This window comes from Cystoisospora suis (assembly GCF_002600585.1).
Source record: "Cystoisospora suis strain Wien I chromosome Unknown contig_507, whole genome shotgun sequence".
Lineage (NCBI taxonomy): Eukaryota > Apicomplexa > Conoidasida > Eucoccidiorida > Sarcocystidae > Cystoisospora > Cystoisospora suis.
Genome location: NW_027153308.1, coordinates 27,178 through 45,470, shown reverse-complemented (window position 1 = coordinate 45,470; position 18,293 = coordinate 27,178). Strand labels below are relative to the sequence as shown.

Sequence of the window (18,293 nt, the reverse complement as noted above, 5' to 3'; positions counted from 1 at the left end):
ACTGCGCGTTAACCTTGCGGTAATGATGTTGCTGGACAAGCATATAGGCCCTGCACCGGCTGGCGTACGCGCATCTCGGCGTTGCTTCGTTTTCCGCGCTTGAGCGTACAGATCCAGAGGGTCAGGAGGAGTAACTTCAGTTTTCAGTTCAAAAGCGGACAAGAAAGAAGTCTCAGAAACCACGTTGCTTTCACTTGCTGATTCACGCACATGCTTGAAAGAAGAGTCTCAGAAAACTCACCGCCCGTCCTCCCCTCGAACAACTGCGCTTGATCGTACTCCAGGAAGGCTCCGCTTATCGGGCGGTCACAGCCTCTGAGTCAACACGAACACATAACTGGGGGTTGCGACTACCTTCAAGAAAAGCCTACGGGTGCTGGCGCTTGAGGTGCTCGGATATACTCTGGAGAAGCTCATCTTCCTCAGTATGCAAAATCGGGTCCAGACAGCGAGCCTGTTTTAGTGTCTCTTCTGCCACGGCCCGTGTCTCGGAGTCTGTCAGCCTTCTTCGCAGTGATTCTTCTCTCTCCTTCAATCTACTTCCGCCAAAATTCTGCGGAGATGTTAGGCGAGGTCTCACAGGAAGTCCGCTTGAACTCCTCGAACGCGCGGAACTACCGTGTTCAAGACGCAACAAAAGTTGCGCACGCTCTGGATTGTGCAAGCTCAAAGGCGGTCGCTCCGGGGGACTGTCAACTTCAGTTTGTCGTCCGCCGTAATCTCTCGATAGGGACGACAAAGGAAGAGACAGGTGCCTCAGGTTTGCGCCTGAAGGCCACTCTGCTGACTGGTGCCCTCGGGCCTCGGCTCCAGGCGCTCCTCCTCGTAGAGCAGGCCCCTCCATCAATGCATTCGAAATCGTTTTCATGAGCTCTCGTGATGGGCTGGGTGATAACTGCGAGCGCGCTTGACCATGTCCGCTCCACGCGCGCGATCCCCGCGGACTCAGTGCCTTCCCTCCGCGTCCCGATGGGGCGGGAGCCCCTGAGGCACCCGATGTCGGTGGAGGTGCCTCCAGCCGAGAATGTCTAGGTGACTTTACATCCCTAGAATGACTCGCCAACCGGTGGGTCGTGCGCCCGCGGGGAGATACACTCAAACGAGACCGTGGCGAGTGGCCAGAAGTTGGATGTGCGCTAGCATCGGGGGCTGCAAGGCGGCGCACAGGCTCCCGGTCCCCGGGAGTCAAACGAACCGGAGACGTTCCTACATCACCTGATGATGAAAATACATCGGCAAAAAAAAATATCTTCACAAGCGTGCGTGCCACGTGCTACTAAGAACACGGTCGTTCCTAAGGGAGAAACTAGCTACGTTCGGCTACATGAGGCGCACGAACGCCCTGCCAGTCCCCTTCCCAAGCCTGACAGCCCTGACCGCCGGCTCCATGCAGGACCTCTACGTGACAGCAGACACCCTCACTCGAAAGCGGACATCGTTCTAACAGTTTGTCGAGCCAGTTCTGAGCAAGCCGACACCAGGCGCAGAAGTACTCTAACCTTGATTAAGCTTCGAGAACTATGCAAAAGCGGGCCCCTTGTGACAGAGTTCTTTACAGCGGAAGTGTAAGCTGTACAGCTCGCCAGACCGTGGTGGACTTGTGAGAGTGAGTTTCAGAGCAGGCAGAAGTCAGACAAAAAAAGCATGCCCGAAACGAAGACACATATAGTTGGGACCCCGAGGAAGCGAGGCGTTGAAAGCACGGAGTCTTTACTCTAAGCAGCGCCTTCGACAGTGTATTGTTTTCCTGTCGGCTATCTGCTTGGACACGTGTACTGTTAACAATTTCAAGCAGCGCCGCAAGCACCGCAAGAAGCCCCGATCTTCGTGTTTCACATCCGCTGCTAGAGCCGCCGTGGATGGCAGGCGGGAGTGATATTATCAGGAAGCTGTCAGCACCCGACACTCCGCACCTGCAGCCGGGGGTCTAACGGGATGAGCACTTGTCTCGCTACACCACTTTTGACGCGCCTTCTGAAGATCGTGAAGTAATTCGTGCTCGCGTCCAACCACGCTCGCCTAGAAACACAACATACAGTCACAAAACGTGCCGTAGTGAAGCAGACCGGTCTCTGAACTTTCTGAGCCAAGCCGTAAGCTGTGACGGTCAGGTGGTGCGATCGTACCACACAATAAACACGTACCATGCGCTGATTCAACGTGTTTATCTTGAGACGGAATGCAGCGCTCGGTTCGCCAGCGGGGGGTCCTCCACCCCACCGTATGTCGCCGCTGGGGTTTCCCATGAACCCAGCTGCGCCTAGCGGACTGTAGAAATCATGAACGGCGTAGTGATGCCTCATTGGATTCTCCGTATGTCCTGTGTCCACGGAATAAAAGTACGGGCTCTCCGTTGACGACCCTGAACAGCTCCCGACTGCGTGGGAAGACTTAGGACTGTCTTCTAGAGCCTTGAACCGTCTCCACCGTGCGTTCAAGGAGTCGAAGATCTCCCGTCCGCGTGCCACAGCTTGTGCCCCTCCAGAAACCGGGGCCAACGTCGAAGGCGCTCCAGGAGAATCGAGCGGGCTCGCTCGCCGGCCATGGGTGACTCTGAGCCAACAATCACGCAGCAGCACAAGCTTACTCTTTTCACCCACTACGCACATAAGGGGACATGGATTCACACTCGTCTCCATTGTGCGCAGCCGCAAGTTTACACATATATCGAGGTCCCTCAGCTTGCAGGACATCGGGAAGACCACACACCTTCCCCTAGTGTGCCGTTTCGTACTAGCTGTCTTACGCGAGGAGCGGCTTCAACCTGCGTGTCCGGGAACGACTCCTGAGGTGGTTCAGCCAACCAATTCGTTCCCAAAATGTCGCTCGTTTACTGCGATGGTTGCGATTTTTTTGCGAGCTTTAATCTGTTTCGTGAGAGGCATACGAAACATCTTGCTGCACCTGCTAGGCACCATTGTATGCCGCCGCGAGTTCTCTAACCTGTACGCCTAAAGAGAGAACCCACCTGCTTGGCTGTGACTTACTGCAGTCGTCTATGCGCGGCCTCAAGGCCATCCATGAGCTTCGCTAAAATCAGCTGGTTCGTTCCAAACGGCCCTAGCCCTGATCCGCCGATGCCGGCGTTCCGCGGGCACCCCCTCCCCGTTGGACTCCAAGCAAAACTGCTTTGAAGTCTCTCATTATCTGGCCCTGCTGGCGCTCTCAGCCGTCCTGGTTGTCCTATCTGTGTGCCCATACTAGAAACTGGCTCTCCACCGTAACGAACAGAAGCCCTTCTTCCTTCGGCGTTTACCATCGGCGCCGCGGGACGTATGTGCGGCGCCTCTGTTCTCACCCCCGCCTGCTGTACTCCTGGGGAACGGTGATTACTTCGCCGCTGCAGGATTTGCAGAAGCCTATGCGAGGGGACGGCAGCCCCGCTCGACTGGATCCAGCGCTTCACCTCCTCTTGGTTCGCCCCAGTTCCGCATACGCCGGACTGGGATGGATACTCTGACTGCAGAGAGGTCATAGGATCACCCGTAGCCGCTGAGTGAGAAACGGGAAACGTCGCCGAGGGAGCACCGGGGAATCCCTCCATCAGTCCATTCCTGGTCTGAGGTGGGCGATGACGCTCTGCAGCTAAGGCAGACCAGGACGGGCTTGCGAATGGACGCGACATCCCACCCTCCGGTACAAAGGGATGGTCGCATTCTTGTGAAGGGATCGCAGCAGCACCGAAGGGACACAGCGGAGAGTTGACAGCCCCCCCGAAACCGCCGAGCATGGGACCAAAACAACCACCTGGCCTTTCGGAAGAAAACCGAGAGTCGAGCTCATCCTCGGGTGTCGGTCCGCGTCGAGCCCACGGGTAGCGTAGCATTGGACCCCCATATGGGGAAATACTATCCCTAGCAGTCGGCACTCCAAAACGTGCAGTCGCTAGGGGCAGGCTGGTGCTGCGGGGTGTCACCGCCGTGTAGGCGCTTTGCCCATCCCCGGTCGGAACTCGGCACCTCACCTCCTGTCTTCCAGCGGCCGCCGTGGAGAAGAGCGACGGAGACAATGGTTGACAGCACGCTGGTTCTACAACAAACGTTTGCGGAGAGCGGGTGATCTCCTCATCGACTTGCTGGGCCGGCGGGTCAGAGCGGGAGGGAGGAACCGACGGAGTCAGATGTAGCGAGCCGTCTGCACTGCACCTAGGTAACGCCTTTACGCATGTCGAACTGCGAGACCAGTCGGCCTGGGAGCTTACATGCGGGGCGATAAACGCCACCGTCTGAATTCCAGCTCTTGAGTAGTTCGGCGGTACTCCGGAGCGCGAACACCGGACGGTTTTCCCTTGCTGTTCCACTCCATGTGAAGCCGCCCAGGAATGGGGGGGTAGACACGCCTTAGAGGTTTCCTGGATCACGTTATGGACCTTGTTTCCGTGATTTTTCTGCCACAGGTGTAGAAACGATGCATCGCTGTAAGCCCCTAGTCTGCCTGCGCTCGCACGCATCGGCTGTGCCCCCGCCAGACGAGGGCCTCCACCAAAAGCAATGTACTGTCCATGATGGCAGGAAACCCCGGGCACCTGGAATAACTGAGGACAGCAAGAAGCGCTTGGGGCCTCCTGGGTGACCGGCGGTGGATATGGAGGTAGCAGCGGAGCAAAAGCACCAGGGGAAGCTCCACCATGAAATGCCGGATTAATGGGTGTTCTGTTCATGCAGACCCGTGCAGTTGCCAGCCGTTGTGACAGCAAAGCCATCTCATCATCCGTGCTGCTCTGGTTCCCCCATGTCTGAACGTTGCAGGATGGGGCGGCGAAGTCAGTCGTTGTGGCCGCTGTGGTAGTAGTTCTTGATGGCAGAACAGACTGAGTGTACGCTGGCAGAGCACGCCCTGTGTGGAGGAGGTTCCTAGGGGAGCCAGAGTTGTTCTCATGTAACTGAGTTGGGTGTTTCATCGGCGGTCTTGGAGAAGGGAAAGAGGGGACGTTGTGGTTATCCAAAAACTCATGTCTCTCTTTCAGTTGAGCAATCACTGTCTCGAGGTTGCACTGCATGTTCCTCACTTGTGCGAGAGGTGACGGAAGCGTTGACTGGGGTGTCTCTTGAGTTTTACTCTCCCGCTTGCCTCCATCCATATTTCGGCTCAAACCTGGCATACTCCTGAGTTGTTCCTCAAGACAGAAAGCTGAGCCGGATTCGCCTTCTGTTTTCCAGGGTGCAGACGCTGGCAAGTCCCTTTTCCTCACTCTGTGTTCCATGTGTTGATTGCTTTCAGAGCGACCTGTACACGGGCGCGCCACTGATCCGTCGTCAGACCAGATCGAGCTTCCGCTACTCACACTCAAATCCTCTGTCCTACACCTCCGCCCCGCTGGAGGGACTATTTGTGTTTGGGCGCTGCGATTGCGGTTGCCCTTCTCCATAGTAGAGACATCGCAGACTCTCCGACTGTGAGAAGTGCGAGGGTGGCTATCGAACTTCTCTCTGTGGCTCCTCTCTGTATGCGAGCGCCGAAAGTCACCGCCATGACCAGCCTTCTCATTGCCGCCAGACTGTCGTATGCTTCGTCGAGGCACCACAAGACTTCCAGATGTCGACCCACCGCGTAGCACGCCAGGACTCCGCTTCTGCGTGTTCCCGATGTTGTGGTGCTCCCGTCCGTCTCTCAAGTTTCCGCTCCGTGCCGGATTGCGTCGCCCCGAAAAAGCCTTGCTGTACGATGAATGTGGCGAACGTGACGCCTCGCGCATCGCCGTGCAGTCGCCTTTTGGATACGGGGCTCGTTCTTCGCCTGAACTGTTTTCTGATTCCCGCATTTTGCACACAACAGAAATATCATCATTGGGCACTTTCTCCGTTCCGCCGAAGGTATCGGACAACGAGGAATAACCACTCAACGCCAAAGAATCTGAAGTAATAGGACTAGACGGCTGTCTCCGAGAAGCCTTGCCGTTGCGGTCTTGCATCTGCCGCTCTGGCGGTACAGCTCGCCGAGAGAGGAGACACGGCGATGAGACCACGGGAGGAGGCGAGTAGCTGCTTCTGGATGCTCCTGCCTCGTCTCTGGGCTTCCAACGCCGATCCTTCGTATAGTGCTTTGCCGTTTGAGAAGGGTGAAAGCGACCTTTGGGAAACTCTGTCCCTCTGTGAACTGTTTCACTCCCTCCGCCTGTCTCCGCAGACAGAGGTATATCCAGGGTACTCCTGCTCCCAGTGGTGCTTACGGACGCTCGCGCCCGGGGAGCGATCCTGGCAGCACGTTCAGTTGCATTCCCTGGGCATCTCGTCCAATGTCCGCTCTCTGACCACCTTTCAACGTAACGGCATGGCGATTCATCACTTCTGAGAGGACTCCTTTGGGCGTGTGCGCCTGGCGTCCTTGATTCGTCCCTGTAGGTTTCCAGTCCCACTGGTCTCTGTCTGTCTCTCTGACTGCTTGTGTCGCTGGCTCGTCGCGTGCTCCACATGCCAGACGATTTCCTCAATTGAACGGGCGGAGACGTTCTACAACGTTGCTGTATGTCTGGTCGTAGTCCATCCCTTGAAGTTCTACATGTTACTGGCCTCACCCCATTCTTATTCCTGACGCCCTCCGTCTCGGAGTCCACTTCTTGTCTTGCGGAAAAGCAAGCGCGGTGAGGAGACTGGCTCTTGGATTTTAGATGGAGACGTCTGCTTTCCGTGAGATCACGACCGGCCGCTGCGCTCGTGTCCCTACTAGGCTCCTGAGCCGCGGCCGCAGGAGGGGAGTCGGCGGCTTTCCTTTCAGCGTGGGAAACACGCATAACACGAGGATCGTCATCCTCAGCATCGGTTTGCTGAGCACTTGGAGAATAGGTTTCCCGTCCTCTTGTGAAGTGTCTCCTCATTTTATGACGTGACTCTTCGATCCTTTTTAACAGAGAATCACTGACTAAGATCCTGCTCCCAGCCTTCTCAGTTCGATCCTTTGGAGAAAACTCCGGTGAAGAAAAAAGCTTCTCCCTCCTCTCCCTTCGTCTTCTCCCTACCGCGTCGTCGAGGCAACACTGTCCTCTCTTTTCGTCTCTCAAGAAAATCTCTTGTCCATGAAAGCCTGTATCGTTCTCCGTAGACCCCTCCCGTTGCCACGTAGACTGACTGACTTTCGAGGAACGTGCAGGCATTACTACTCTCGACCTGCTTAGTCTCATATCAATTCCTCCCTTAGTCTCCTTGACTTCCTGAGCTTCTCGTCTCACCTCTCTTGCGACAACATCCTCCGCTTCCCGAGCGTCCGAAACGGAGCCGATGCTGTCTTCGGTGTGATGACCCGAAGGGATGCGTTCTCGAGAGGCGTGGTGCCCTGGCACCCCCACTACACGCCGTGGACTGTGTCTTGTTGCACTAACAACTTCTTCCTCTCGTTCTGCAACATCTCGCGATTTCCTCGAAGTAGGCAGCTTGGGAGACTGCCGTCTTCCACGTAGTTCAGGTGTAAGAGCAAGCCCCGAAGCCTGCTGCCTGGGAGAAATCTTATGCTCAACGTCCTCTTGTTCTTTCTCTCGTCGGGTTCCTCTACTCAGAGAAGACGCAGACGAGAAGCTGGTGTTCCCACTATCTTCCGTCCTTTTCTGCAGCTCCGTACTCCTGCTCTCACATGACCGATTAAACGGACCCCGATTATCCCAGCATTCTCGTTCTCTTTCATCTTCGCCTCCTAGAGTTCGATGTGTCTCGGTGCCTGGCCTTCGTTCTTCACTTTCTTCGTATCTTTCTCTAGCTCTGTCCCTACAACTCGCGGACTGTTGTTCCTCCCCCACTGCACGTGTACCTGTCGGGGCGTACCATGATGAATTTCTGTCCTCTGTCTCCTGTCTCCAATGTGCGAGGGAGGTCCCTGGAGTAAGCACCTCTGAAAGTGCTGAGACAGCCTTGTCACGTGACTCAGTTACTTGTCTCTTTTTCTGCTGTTGCCGGCTAACATGATGACGAAGTGTCGGGGGGCGAAGACGGTGGTGAGCATCAACCGGTGCACCCCAAGAGGTTTCCGAAGACGAAGATTCACATCGGCTTGAACTGGCTGCGCTTCCCGTTGTGGTCCGTTCCGTACCACGATTACTACTACAACGGGTACTGCTCACATCATCAAGAATGTCAGGAAACAGCTCTCCCGTCAGCTTCATTTTCAAGTCCCTCTCCGATACCCCCTCACAACTGCCAGCACGTCGTCCCTCCCTCCCTACAGTCAAAAACCTCCGCGTAGACCTATGGTTCCCTCCTGTGTCACTTTCACCGTTATCTCCGATGCTGCTATCCGAGGCTTCTTTACAGGAACCCGGGCTGAGTTCCGTCGTGCCGTGGATTCGGTGTCTTTCCCCGGGACCGTCTGTTTCCCTGCGAAAAGCAGTCCTCCGGTAGTCGTGGATAAAACTTGGCTCCTTGGCTGTCTCTGGATCGACACTTGCTCTCGTCCTACGTTCGCTTGACATACCCCCTTCAAGCACTGTCTTCGGAGTCTCCGATCCCCATTTGTCTTGGAGAGTTTCCGTACGTAGGGATGGTTTTTCACCGGGAGATGTGTCCCTGCGGGAACTCGAAGTGCTGTCCTTGCTCCTCCTTCGGCTGGGAGGTCCCATCATTTCTTTGCTACATTTCTTCACCGTGAGGAGAGACCCGTCCCGGTGCTGTCCCCTAGTCCCTTATCGTTTCCTCCTTTGACCACAGTCCGAAAAGTGTACAAGAGTTGTGAGACCCGGATGGACTGAGACAGGCCTACAGCCAGAGGGACGACACGGGTGAGAAGAGAGAAAAAGAGTTAGGAAACGAAGTGAAGTTGAAGCCGGAGAATAGTCGTGAGATGTGGAAAGCGAGGCTGCAAGCCTACGATGAACACGCCAAAATACGGAGAAGAAAACTGACTGCATATATCTGAAGCGCCAGAACTGCCCAGGTATGAGCACACTGGAAGGGACACCCGTTTGCGGCTGAGGTAGAAGATCAACTTGAATGCTCAGAAGGCGGGCGCTGGCGGTCGCGGCCAAATGGAGTAGAGAAGAGTTGCGGCAAGACTGTCGAATACACCTGACCTGCGGCGCGTTTTCAGATGACTGTTTGAGGAAGAAAAACAAGGGCAGGAAAGAAAAGAAAATGCTTCACTCCCAGTTCAGGTTCTCTTGACAGCAAAGGAAAGCCCGGGGGACTTCCCGTGGCAGCTGCCGTCTCCCTCTTGGGGAGACGTACCAGCCAGACGCAAAGGGTAAGAACAGCGCGGGCCTTGGCCTTCTTACAGTATTTTACTTGAAAAACAAGGAAAAACGACAGACAAATACCAGGATGAATGATAGCGGGTCTTGCTAGCGGCCTGAGCGCTAAGCAGTAGCACGCCCTGTGGAGAGAACTAAAAAAAGACACAAATAAAGCAAAGCGATGGCTTCGAGCAACGTGCTATAATACCAAAAACAAGGCTGAAAACGACGATCGACGGTACAGGAAGGAGAAAATAAAGAAGCGGGAACGCATGGCTCTTGCCGGCGGGGGCTGTCTTGCGGAGTCCAGACACGGGGCCTGCAACTTTTCCCTGGCTGCGGTTGCGGCTGATAGAAAACGATGCGTGAGTGTGAGGCGTCACTTTAAGCTTGGTGCTTCTTTATGGACTTGCCCAGAAGTGAGAAACCTCACAAAGTTACAAGCTAAAAGATTTCGGTGAACCTCCGACTCAATGCGTATTAGATAGACGTTTCTCTCACCCGCCTCTGGGCGGTGCATCAGAGGGCGGCGGGTTGATAGATGTGCTTGTTTTTGTTTCCAAACTTGCAGCGGTTTTGAAGATATTGTGGGTGAATAGGAGCAAATTGAGGAGTGAGGACGAAGGCAAAGCCGGCTTCCTCGGTTTTCACTTCGATGTTCAGGAGCCACGACCGCCGGCGAACAGTGGGGAGAATGCAGGATCGGGCCCACGGCGGGACTGGGACAGAATAAGAAAGCCGGAGAGCAACTCATTCTTGGTGGAATTTTACCCGGTTGTTGCTTTGTCCGCAGAAATTCATTCTCGATTTTTTTTTGCTCTCTTTTGCCTCCCGGCATCTCGTTCGCGCGGACCCCTCCCCCCATGCTAGTCGGACTGTCGAATGAAGTTTCCGTCCCGCTTCGGCTGATTGTCTAACACTTCTTTTCTCTGGTCAGTGTATGCTCGCTGAGATTACTTGCATTTCGGACTCCTGTTACCTCTCCTGTTTTTTCTCAGCATTTGTCGCCTTGCACGGGGCTTGTCGTCCGTCTTGTCTCAAGAAAAGAAAGAGACAGGCCCCTCTTGTCCAAATCTCTTGGTGGAGCAAAACCCGGAGAGAGGGGCTGACTTCTTTTTTCGTACGCAAAGAAAACAGATTTCCATGGACAGCGCTGTGAAGTTTTCTTTTTTCCCGTCGTGTCGGGCGTGACTCCCGTGCGGCGCGACTGTTGTTCCTTCCCTCCTTCGTCAGACGTGTACTATAGTCTTTTACTGTGTTCAGTTTCTTCGTGGTGTTCTCGCGCTTGATGCTTTTTGTGTTCCACGAGAATGCTTCTTCATCCTCTTTTGGGAAATGGAGTAGCTGAGCTTGACAACCTTTCAACGCTCGAGACCCATCCCGGGCTTCTCCATTCACGCCACCTTTTTGACTATCTTCAAGGCTATTTCCATTCTGACCGGAGGTTTATACACTTCGATCCCTACTGCGGGGGCTAGGTGCCTCAAAACGGTTCGGCGTCTGGCTATCCTACAAGGTCAACTGCACCTCGGTTTTTTCACCAGGGTGCAACGTACGAGGAGACACGTACTTCAGTTTCTGTGGGCAGTAGTGTTCCTTGTTTGTTTTGACAAACTCCCAGAAGCCTTCCTGTCCTTCAGTTGTTCACGTGTATACCTCCTCCCCGTATGTCTTCCGTGGTCTTCTCGTCTCTCCTCCTTCACTGCATTTACTTCTGTCACCTGTCAGGTTTTTCCTGTGCTCACCTCTTCTCTCCGTGATGGAGCAAGCTGTGGACCTGAGCGACTGCCCAGGAGGGCTAGACTCTTCTCCGGGGAATCCTGTGGTGGCCCGAAAGGAAACGAACGTAGCAGAAGACCGACGTGTTTTTGTTCATCTTGTCAGACACGGGGGTACGTCTTCTTGGGGATCCCCTCTGTGGGGTAGTTCACCGGGTTATCTTTTCATCAACCGGAAATTTGCATTCTCAACTTGACTTGCTGCCTTTCGCTGTCTTCATGCGGAGCCCTGTGTATGGTTTCACGAAGGACGTGGTGGGTGTGTGTGTCTCTCCTGTTTTGGCTTCCATGCTGATGTAGGGGAGGGAGGGGGGGACGGGGGAGGGGCTGCCGTGTGTAGTTACATTATACATGGGACTACACGCATACCCCTACCTGTGGTTGTTCACTTGTATGTTCTTTTCTGTCAGTTTTCGATTACTTGGAGAAGGTCGAAAGCAGTATTCGAGTTCATTTTCCTTTGTTTCACATCATGTGGGCGTTCACAGTGTGCTCTTCCCCAAGTTTTATGTCTCTTGGTCCACGCCAGAAGTTCTGTTGCCACCGCGTGTGGCAGAGAAGGAAAGATCTCTTCGTTCTCTAGTGTACTACTGCTTACACGTCAGGCTCTGCTTCTTGTTTGTCTTCCTCTACCCCTGCGCTGTGCATTGCTGTTCGCAATCCTTGTTCGTCAGAGCAGATAAACTGACACATACACGTCTGCTTGGAGTGAGTTCAACAGCATCAGCAAGTCCCCTATCACATATCATTTCCTCGCCCTCTGTTCGTGTGTGTCGCCCATCTGGTTGCCTAGACAGTCTGCAACAACAGTCTTCCAGTCATCCAAGCCTAGTCCCTTCTGTTAACCTTTTCTCGATAGGAGCATCAGTGACTCTCGAAACGTGACTGAGTAAGGAAGCAAATGATAGCGCTTTCAATACTCTTCTGTCTGTTCCTGCTCTTTTTCAGAAGCTTCCCATAACAAGGCCGTGAGAAACCGGTGAGTTGATGGATATCTCGTTTACGGAGAGATGTGGCTAATTTCTCTGCCTGGAGACGACTGGCTCTTCCAGAAAGCAGGCCTGCTGGTCCGACAGGCTCAGGAGGTCAACTGCGGTGCTTACTTACAAAAGACGCTTTGTATATCAATCTCTCAAACAGTCAAGAGAGAGGGGGCACATCACAATGCTATAAAGAGTAGGGACCGCACGTCTTACTGACAGCTTCGTGTCAGGAATTTCAATGGCTCACACCGTCTACCACTACGTACAGACTGCTAGGCTGCTTTTCGCTCATGCGGGCATGAGGCATTATCTACGATTTTCACTGATGTTGAGACCTGTCTACCTTTGAGACACCCGTCATTGTGCTTCCTGCATGGGCATCAAGAGGTTGTGCTTCCTCCTCGTTACAAGTATATCTACAGCCATTCGATCAACCGGTTTTGCTCCCAGTTGTCACTTACCCTTCGTTTCTGCGGAATAATTTTGTCCCTGTTTTTAGTTTGCCAGGTCTAAGCCGAAGTAGTATTTTCAAATCTGCCGAGCATTTCGATTCTCGTCTGTCTCCTGTCGGCCGGGCGCAGTGTATAGACGCAGCTGAACGCATGCCCCGTTCTCTGTGCGACGCGCTTCGGAGTTTTTACCTTTGTGAGTCGCGAAAGCTGCGCGAGGAGGAAAACGGAGGAGATTTTCAGACGCGACGGATAGGACATTACAAGGGCGGAGACGATAGTAGGGTAGAGCAATCACTCTGTCCGGGAAAAAGTGACGAGGAATCTGAAGGAATCTACGGGCAAAATCTATCAACGTTTCACAAGGAGAGCCAAAGTGTCCTTTCACACTCGGCGCATACTCAGACCTCTCAAAAGCGGGTCATCCTCCTGGCTTCAACTCTTCGTCGGTCTCTCGAGACAGCCCACCTTGTTCTTTCACATGCTGTTCAACTAATCGAACACGGGGACATGAATGCAAACGTCTCCGAGCGGGAGGACGACGCGGACGAAAGCATTCCTACGGCAGCGGCTCGGTCGGACTCTTTCCGTCCCCCGCTGTCCCCTGAAGTGCGGACTGACGTACGCAACAGGTTTGAACGGAGTTTGCCGGAGAGTCCCCGGGACCCGAACAATGAACTGTCGACAGGTTACCCAGGCAGACCTAGTTCTGCCATCAGTGACGGTGCTGACGGGGAAGCGGAATGCGTGACAGAGAGGAGTCTTCTAGAGGTGCACAACCATTCGGACAGGAGACTCAGTGAAAGCCCAATCAGCGAAGACAATGACTGTCAGGTAGTCGGGAAGGAAAAAGACCGGTGTGAGGGCGCGGCCGGCATCTCAAGTACTGAGGCGGGGACAATCGAAACGGTTGAGGAAGCCGAGCGAGGCGTTCTCGATATTCCGGTCCACTCGCTTGAATCGATGCGCGAGTGGAGCGGCGGTGGCCACGTCTGCGACGGTCGTGTAAGGTGAGTCTACCGGGCTCACTCTTCACCTGCCTAGATGTGACTATGATGCACATTTCTTAAACTCAGTTACGCGCTTGAATGGCTGTACAGGCCAGATGGTAACTTATTCTGGGCCCTAGCCTTCCTGGTACAGGTCACCGCAGCAACGTCTTGTGGGTGACGCTTCCAACATTTTTTGTCTTTTTGTGCAGTGTAGACGATCTCCGCGACTTCTGTCGGCCGCGGTTCAGGAGTGTTTCCTTTGAAGTGGATAGCAATGGTGAGTGTATAGATCGGCTTCGTGAAAGAACCGGAGGATCTGTGCTGCGGAGAAGAAGATGAAGCTTGCGGCTTCCTCCAGTTTGTCTTTTTGATGTTTTGACGTTTACACGCACATGCGTAGGAATACAAGTGTGCCGAGGGAAAAGACCGTATCTATTTTGCGGGCCCGACAATTGTGAGCCCTGTCAACTATCTTCAGTACGGCCATCAACTGGTTGGAATAGGGGCGGTCTTCTTACGCTTCTCGAGCGTGGCCATTTGGAGGAGTCGTCAACTGTGTGCCTTCACACAAGCAAGCACATCTTTTGCGTTCGCCCTGTCGATGTTCCGAAATGACCATGCTTGTAAAAACACGCGTGTATTACAGGCATCTCCACCCGTTTGTGTCGCATCCTGGAGCCGGAATCCACTGGTATCAACCTAGGTGGCCCGCGCGTGCGGTAGTGCATATAAATGGCTCCTGCCTCACTGATTTTATGACCGTCGGCTGAGTAGCTCTAAATATCTGCCGGCTGGCATATCAGGACGAGTAGGGGGGCTCATAGGGAGAGATGGTTCTGTGCCCGGGGTTCGTCCTCTGCATACTCAGCTGTGCCGTGTCCTCCTGCTATTGCTCATTCTTCACACATGGTTCCAGTGGTAGCGCTGCATTGCGTCCGCGGCACACGAGTACGCGGTTTGTGACTTGGCTTATTTGGTCAAGAGTCTCACCCTGCGTGAAAATAGAACGGGAGTTAACTGGGTAACAGCCTTGAGTGCTTGCAGAAGAGACGTGCCTCTCCCCGCCTCACAGTTTCTGGGGTTTATCTGCCTTGTATCTGTTGTCGACACAAGTGTGCATGGAAGATGTCACAGACTCGGGTCTGGCTTCGCCTAACCGTGTCTGTGAACTGGCTTTTTGTGCTCTGCCTCAGAGGATCCTCTCCCGCCGTCGATGCCTCGCGAATCTCGCCAAGACGTCGAACGGCGCTGCTTGTCCTTTCTTCGAACTCTGTTTAGGGTGGCGTCACGAGAATCTCCTGTCCTCGGTGTGACAACTACGCCGGAAGGCCGAGCCGGGCACAGGGAAGAAGAGAAAAAAGCGTGGGACATCACTGCAGAGCGGCGCTCTACTCTCCCGGTGGAAGAACTCACTGGCAGCGAAGTTGCTAGACCAAGCCTCTCATCGACGACTGCGTCGCACGATGTGCATGTAGTGTGTGTGGTACACAGTGCGTGGACACGGCACCTGTTCGCCCTGTTGGGACTTTTTGACCCCTCGCGACGTGGCTTGAAAAACTGCGAGTGGCGAAGTTTCACTACCTCCCTGAGAGGAATCCATGCCGCGATCAACACGGTGAGAGATGGACGCTACATCAGCCTACTTGGAGGCTTCCAAAATAAGTGTATTTGGTGCTCTTGTGGGTGGGGGGGGTTACTCGTAGTCGAAAGTCGTCGCCCATCTCATTGGAGCCCCACGCGCAGCTCGAGCAACGCGCAGCTGCGACTAGGACCTTCCTGTGCTCGAGTCTCTAAAGCGTCTCCGCAGGAATGTCTTCTGTGTGGGACCGTTGCATTTGCGCCTCAGCACTTCAAGGGCCCGACAACGTCACAGCAGCGAGAGCAGGGGGAATGCGTTACCTTAGAATGCCGCTACAGTAGTTATGCTCTGTCATAAAAAGCGAGGGAATCCGCAGAGGCGTTACTCGTTCAGTGTCTGTGTGACGTGGAGGTTCAAAATCTTGAAAGGTGGCGCCAACTGGTCTTTCCTTTGCCCCGCTAATGCCCTCTATCTGTACTCCGATCGTCAGTCTCTTTTATTCATACTGGAATTCATCCTACTCCTTTGAGGTCGTTCTGCTGCACTGGCCACAGCTTTCGTCTGTTCTCTTCGGCGCCAATGTTCCTCCCGACGAGCACTGCTTTCCTCTGCTTCTTCCCCGCCGTGTAGTCCAAGACCAGTCCTGCGCCAACTCTATTCCTTTAGGTACCTCTGTTGGGGAGAACAGTTCACCAGGAGAAAGAAAAGAAGACAGAGAGCCGAGAAAGCGGGTTGTTCGGTGCTTAAATGACTTTCTTCAGTCTGTGCCAAAAGACGTCTTCTCCTTTCTTGTTTTTCCTCCTCCTCCGGCCTCTCTGGCTCTTTCGCCTTGCCACCTTACAAGCGAAAAGTCTGAGACGCCAACGGCTGCAGCAAAGGAAATTCAGCGGGGAAGTTCAGCCGAGCTACTCTTTCCAGTGTCAGCTTACCAACGGATTGCCGCGTGGTGTCGCAAACACAGATACTTGCCTTCTGACTCTCGCGGGAATTGCCTGGATCTCCAGGGGTCAACCATGGACGCAGTTACGAGTGCTTTAATTCCCAAGGAAGACGCAGACTGTCTCAGAAAGAGACTCGAGGAATTGAGGGTTTTGAAAACAGAGCAAGGACAGCGGGCTGAGATCGCTACGGACGCTATGAGGTGTCTAAGTCCGGTCACGAACGAAGGGGTAGGTCGCCACCTTTCCCATGTACGTGCTCGCCTTTTCCGTCTTAGGCTATTTGTTATCTTCCTTGTTATCCGAGACAGCTTCCACCAGCAGCCTCACAGCTGCTCTATTGCTCTGCTGTACACAGCGGAAGAGCTACAACTGAGGGCGACAACGGTATGCGGGACTGGAACCCTTGATTCTGAAAGGACGCCGGCGGGCTTCGCTGGCGCCTGAGCTACGTACAGCCAAGCTCGCTTTTTCCTCAGTGATGAATGAACGGCTTACAGTGCAAGTTGCGTTTCTTTTTTTTTCGTTCGCCCTGTTAGTGTGTCCATCCCGTCTGCGAATGCTTCTGTGATGCGCAGGTCGTGCGGATGTCTTTTGACATGCACCTTTCTTGCCACCTGTCGGTGTGTTTCATTCTTTTGTCTTCTGAAGGTCTCTTGATTCATGTCCAACGAACTGTGGTGCGTGTGGCGCTTCTTTGTAGGAGACTTCGAAGTGGGAAGTAGTAGCTAAAGAGCGGGTTCACCGGCAGACCTGCGTGCTGCTTGTTTTACCCGCCTCGCCCCGTTCAGGTATAAAGGAGACAAGACGCATGCGGACTCCTTTGATGTCCAGTCGTAGAATGCCCTGTCAGTTCTGAAAAAGATGTGGTCTAGAAGCTACCAGTCTTTCCCATACTCAATGTTTTACTCAGGTTCTGATCTACAGGGTCACAAGTAGGAAAGAGAAGAAGGGCCACGCGACGCTTCTAGGCTTGAGAGGCCAAGCGCCGGTCACGTACAGAGAGTAACGTACGATTGCAGATGCCGTGCCGAGTCTTCGTCCGCGTGAGGGCAACGATGGACTAGGATAGCAGCCTGTGCCTACCCCTGGTACCACGTGGCCTTGCAAAGCGACAATATTCCGTGGTGAGGTGTGTTGTCCGTCGATTTTCTGGACCACCATGTAGACCACCTCGGCGAATGTGCTCTCTAGTTGCTCGGCTGGCTGAGATGACTATGGGCTCCTACCCTGCTGTGCCCGCTGCACCTTTCTAGAAAGCCAGGTAGCCGCCGTGGGATCAGTATCGGCGATTAGGCAAACACGACGCACACCCGTTGTGCAGGCCAGCAAACGCGTCTTTAGTGGTTGTTCGCCGACGGCACCTGCTTCATCCAGCTCTCGATTGTGTGCTTTCTGTCCAACTCATTTTCAGGGGAAAGCGGTACTCGCGCGTCACCAGGTCAATCCGGGCGGGAGGACGAGATTGCGGAAATATGTCAGCAGTGTCTGCCCACGACAGCGGGTGCGGTTGCCGTGTACAGAGTGGACGTTCAGTCATTGTAAAAGTGGAGCTTACCTACGTCGTCTGAGGTCGAGACTTGTCGCCCGGCGGGTCCTGGACTCTGTGTTACGTAAACTCGGCTGGTGGCCTCACAGGCCATTCTGTTTTTTTTCTATCGCCGTTTCTTGTGCTTTGGTGGTTATCGCCCCGTAGCGGCCCTAGCCCATCGGTAGCCCGGGAAGGGCAGTGAGGTAACATCCATAGCGCTCTGCATGTATCTGCGAAGCCGATAAAGATTCTGTGGCGCCCAGCAGTGGAGATCTGAGCACTATAGGACACAGGCCCTTAAACGAAATGCAGTTTCAGAAGTTCCTGTGACACCAGGAATAACGAGTCTTTCTGTCAGAAGCGCTCAGGGTGCGTCCTCTTTAAACGAAAGGTTGCTCCGTCAGGGGGCTGCCGGCATCGTGGATGCATCTACAACTGGCTGTACCGCTTCGGCGACTTCAGGGCCCGTCAGCACAGAGGGACGGGCACGGGATCACATAGCGTGGTGAAATAGCCAGTTCATTGAGGCGATACCGGCGTCTCGGTCGAGGCAAGCTGTGCCCGTTTAGCGAGAGCCGACTGGGACAGCACACAACCGTGCCGTGAGGCTTCGTCTCAAGCGCGAGCAACACGGCCCCGCGTATTCTCAGGTGTGGAACAGCGATTCCTTTCTGTACCATTGTCTTGTCAATGCTTGGAGGTTATATAGTATCTCAGAAGAGCGCTGCCAGCGGCTACTAGAGTAAGCTGTCCCGAAAGTCTCTATCCCTTCACCGCGGATGCCAGGTCTCAATACGATGCTTACTATGAAGTACTGGCTACTAGACGAAGCGAGCATAGTACCGGATCTAAAGCAGTGAGTTTACGCGGAGAGCTTCAGCAATATGCTTCG

General features: G+C 54.1%; 2 protein-coding genes across 2 annotated transcripts; one reads left to right on the top strand and one right to left on the bottom strand.

The window, feature by feature from the left end:
- Positions 1-134: 134 nt before the first annotated feature.
- On the bottom strand, positions 135-9,609 carry CSUI_001295 (uncharacterized protein). Its single transcript, XM_068061501.1, has 4 exons — positions 2,988-9,609; positions 2,145-2,553; positions 1,914-2,019; positions 135-1,215 (listed from the first exon to the last, which is right to left on the bottom strand). Exons 1-4 carry the CDS (start codon positions 8,543-8,545, stop codon positions 368-370), a joined length of 6,921 nt encoding a protein of 2,306 aa, XP_067926524.1. The 5' UTR covers positions 8,546-9,609; the 3' UTR covers positions 135-367.
- On the top strand, positions 9,405-17,749 carry CSUI_001294 (phosphoglycerate mutase family protein). Its single transcript, XM_068061500.1, has 7 exons — positions 9,405-11,043; positions 11,878-11,908; positions 12,412-13,371; positions 13,563-13,630; positions 14,547-16,101; positions 16,574-16,661; positions 17,285-17,749. Exons 1-5 carry the CDS (start codon positions 10,911-10,913, stop codon positions 15,287-15,289), a joined length of 1,935 nt encoding a protein of 644 aa, XP_067926523.1. The 5' UTR covers positions 9,405-10,910; the 3' UTR covers positions 15,290-16,101; positions 16,574-16,661; positions 17,285-17,749.
- The last annotated feature ends 544 nt before the right edge of the window (positions 17,750-18,293 follow it).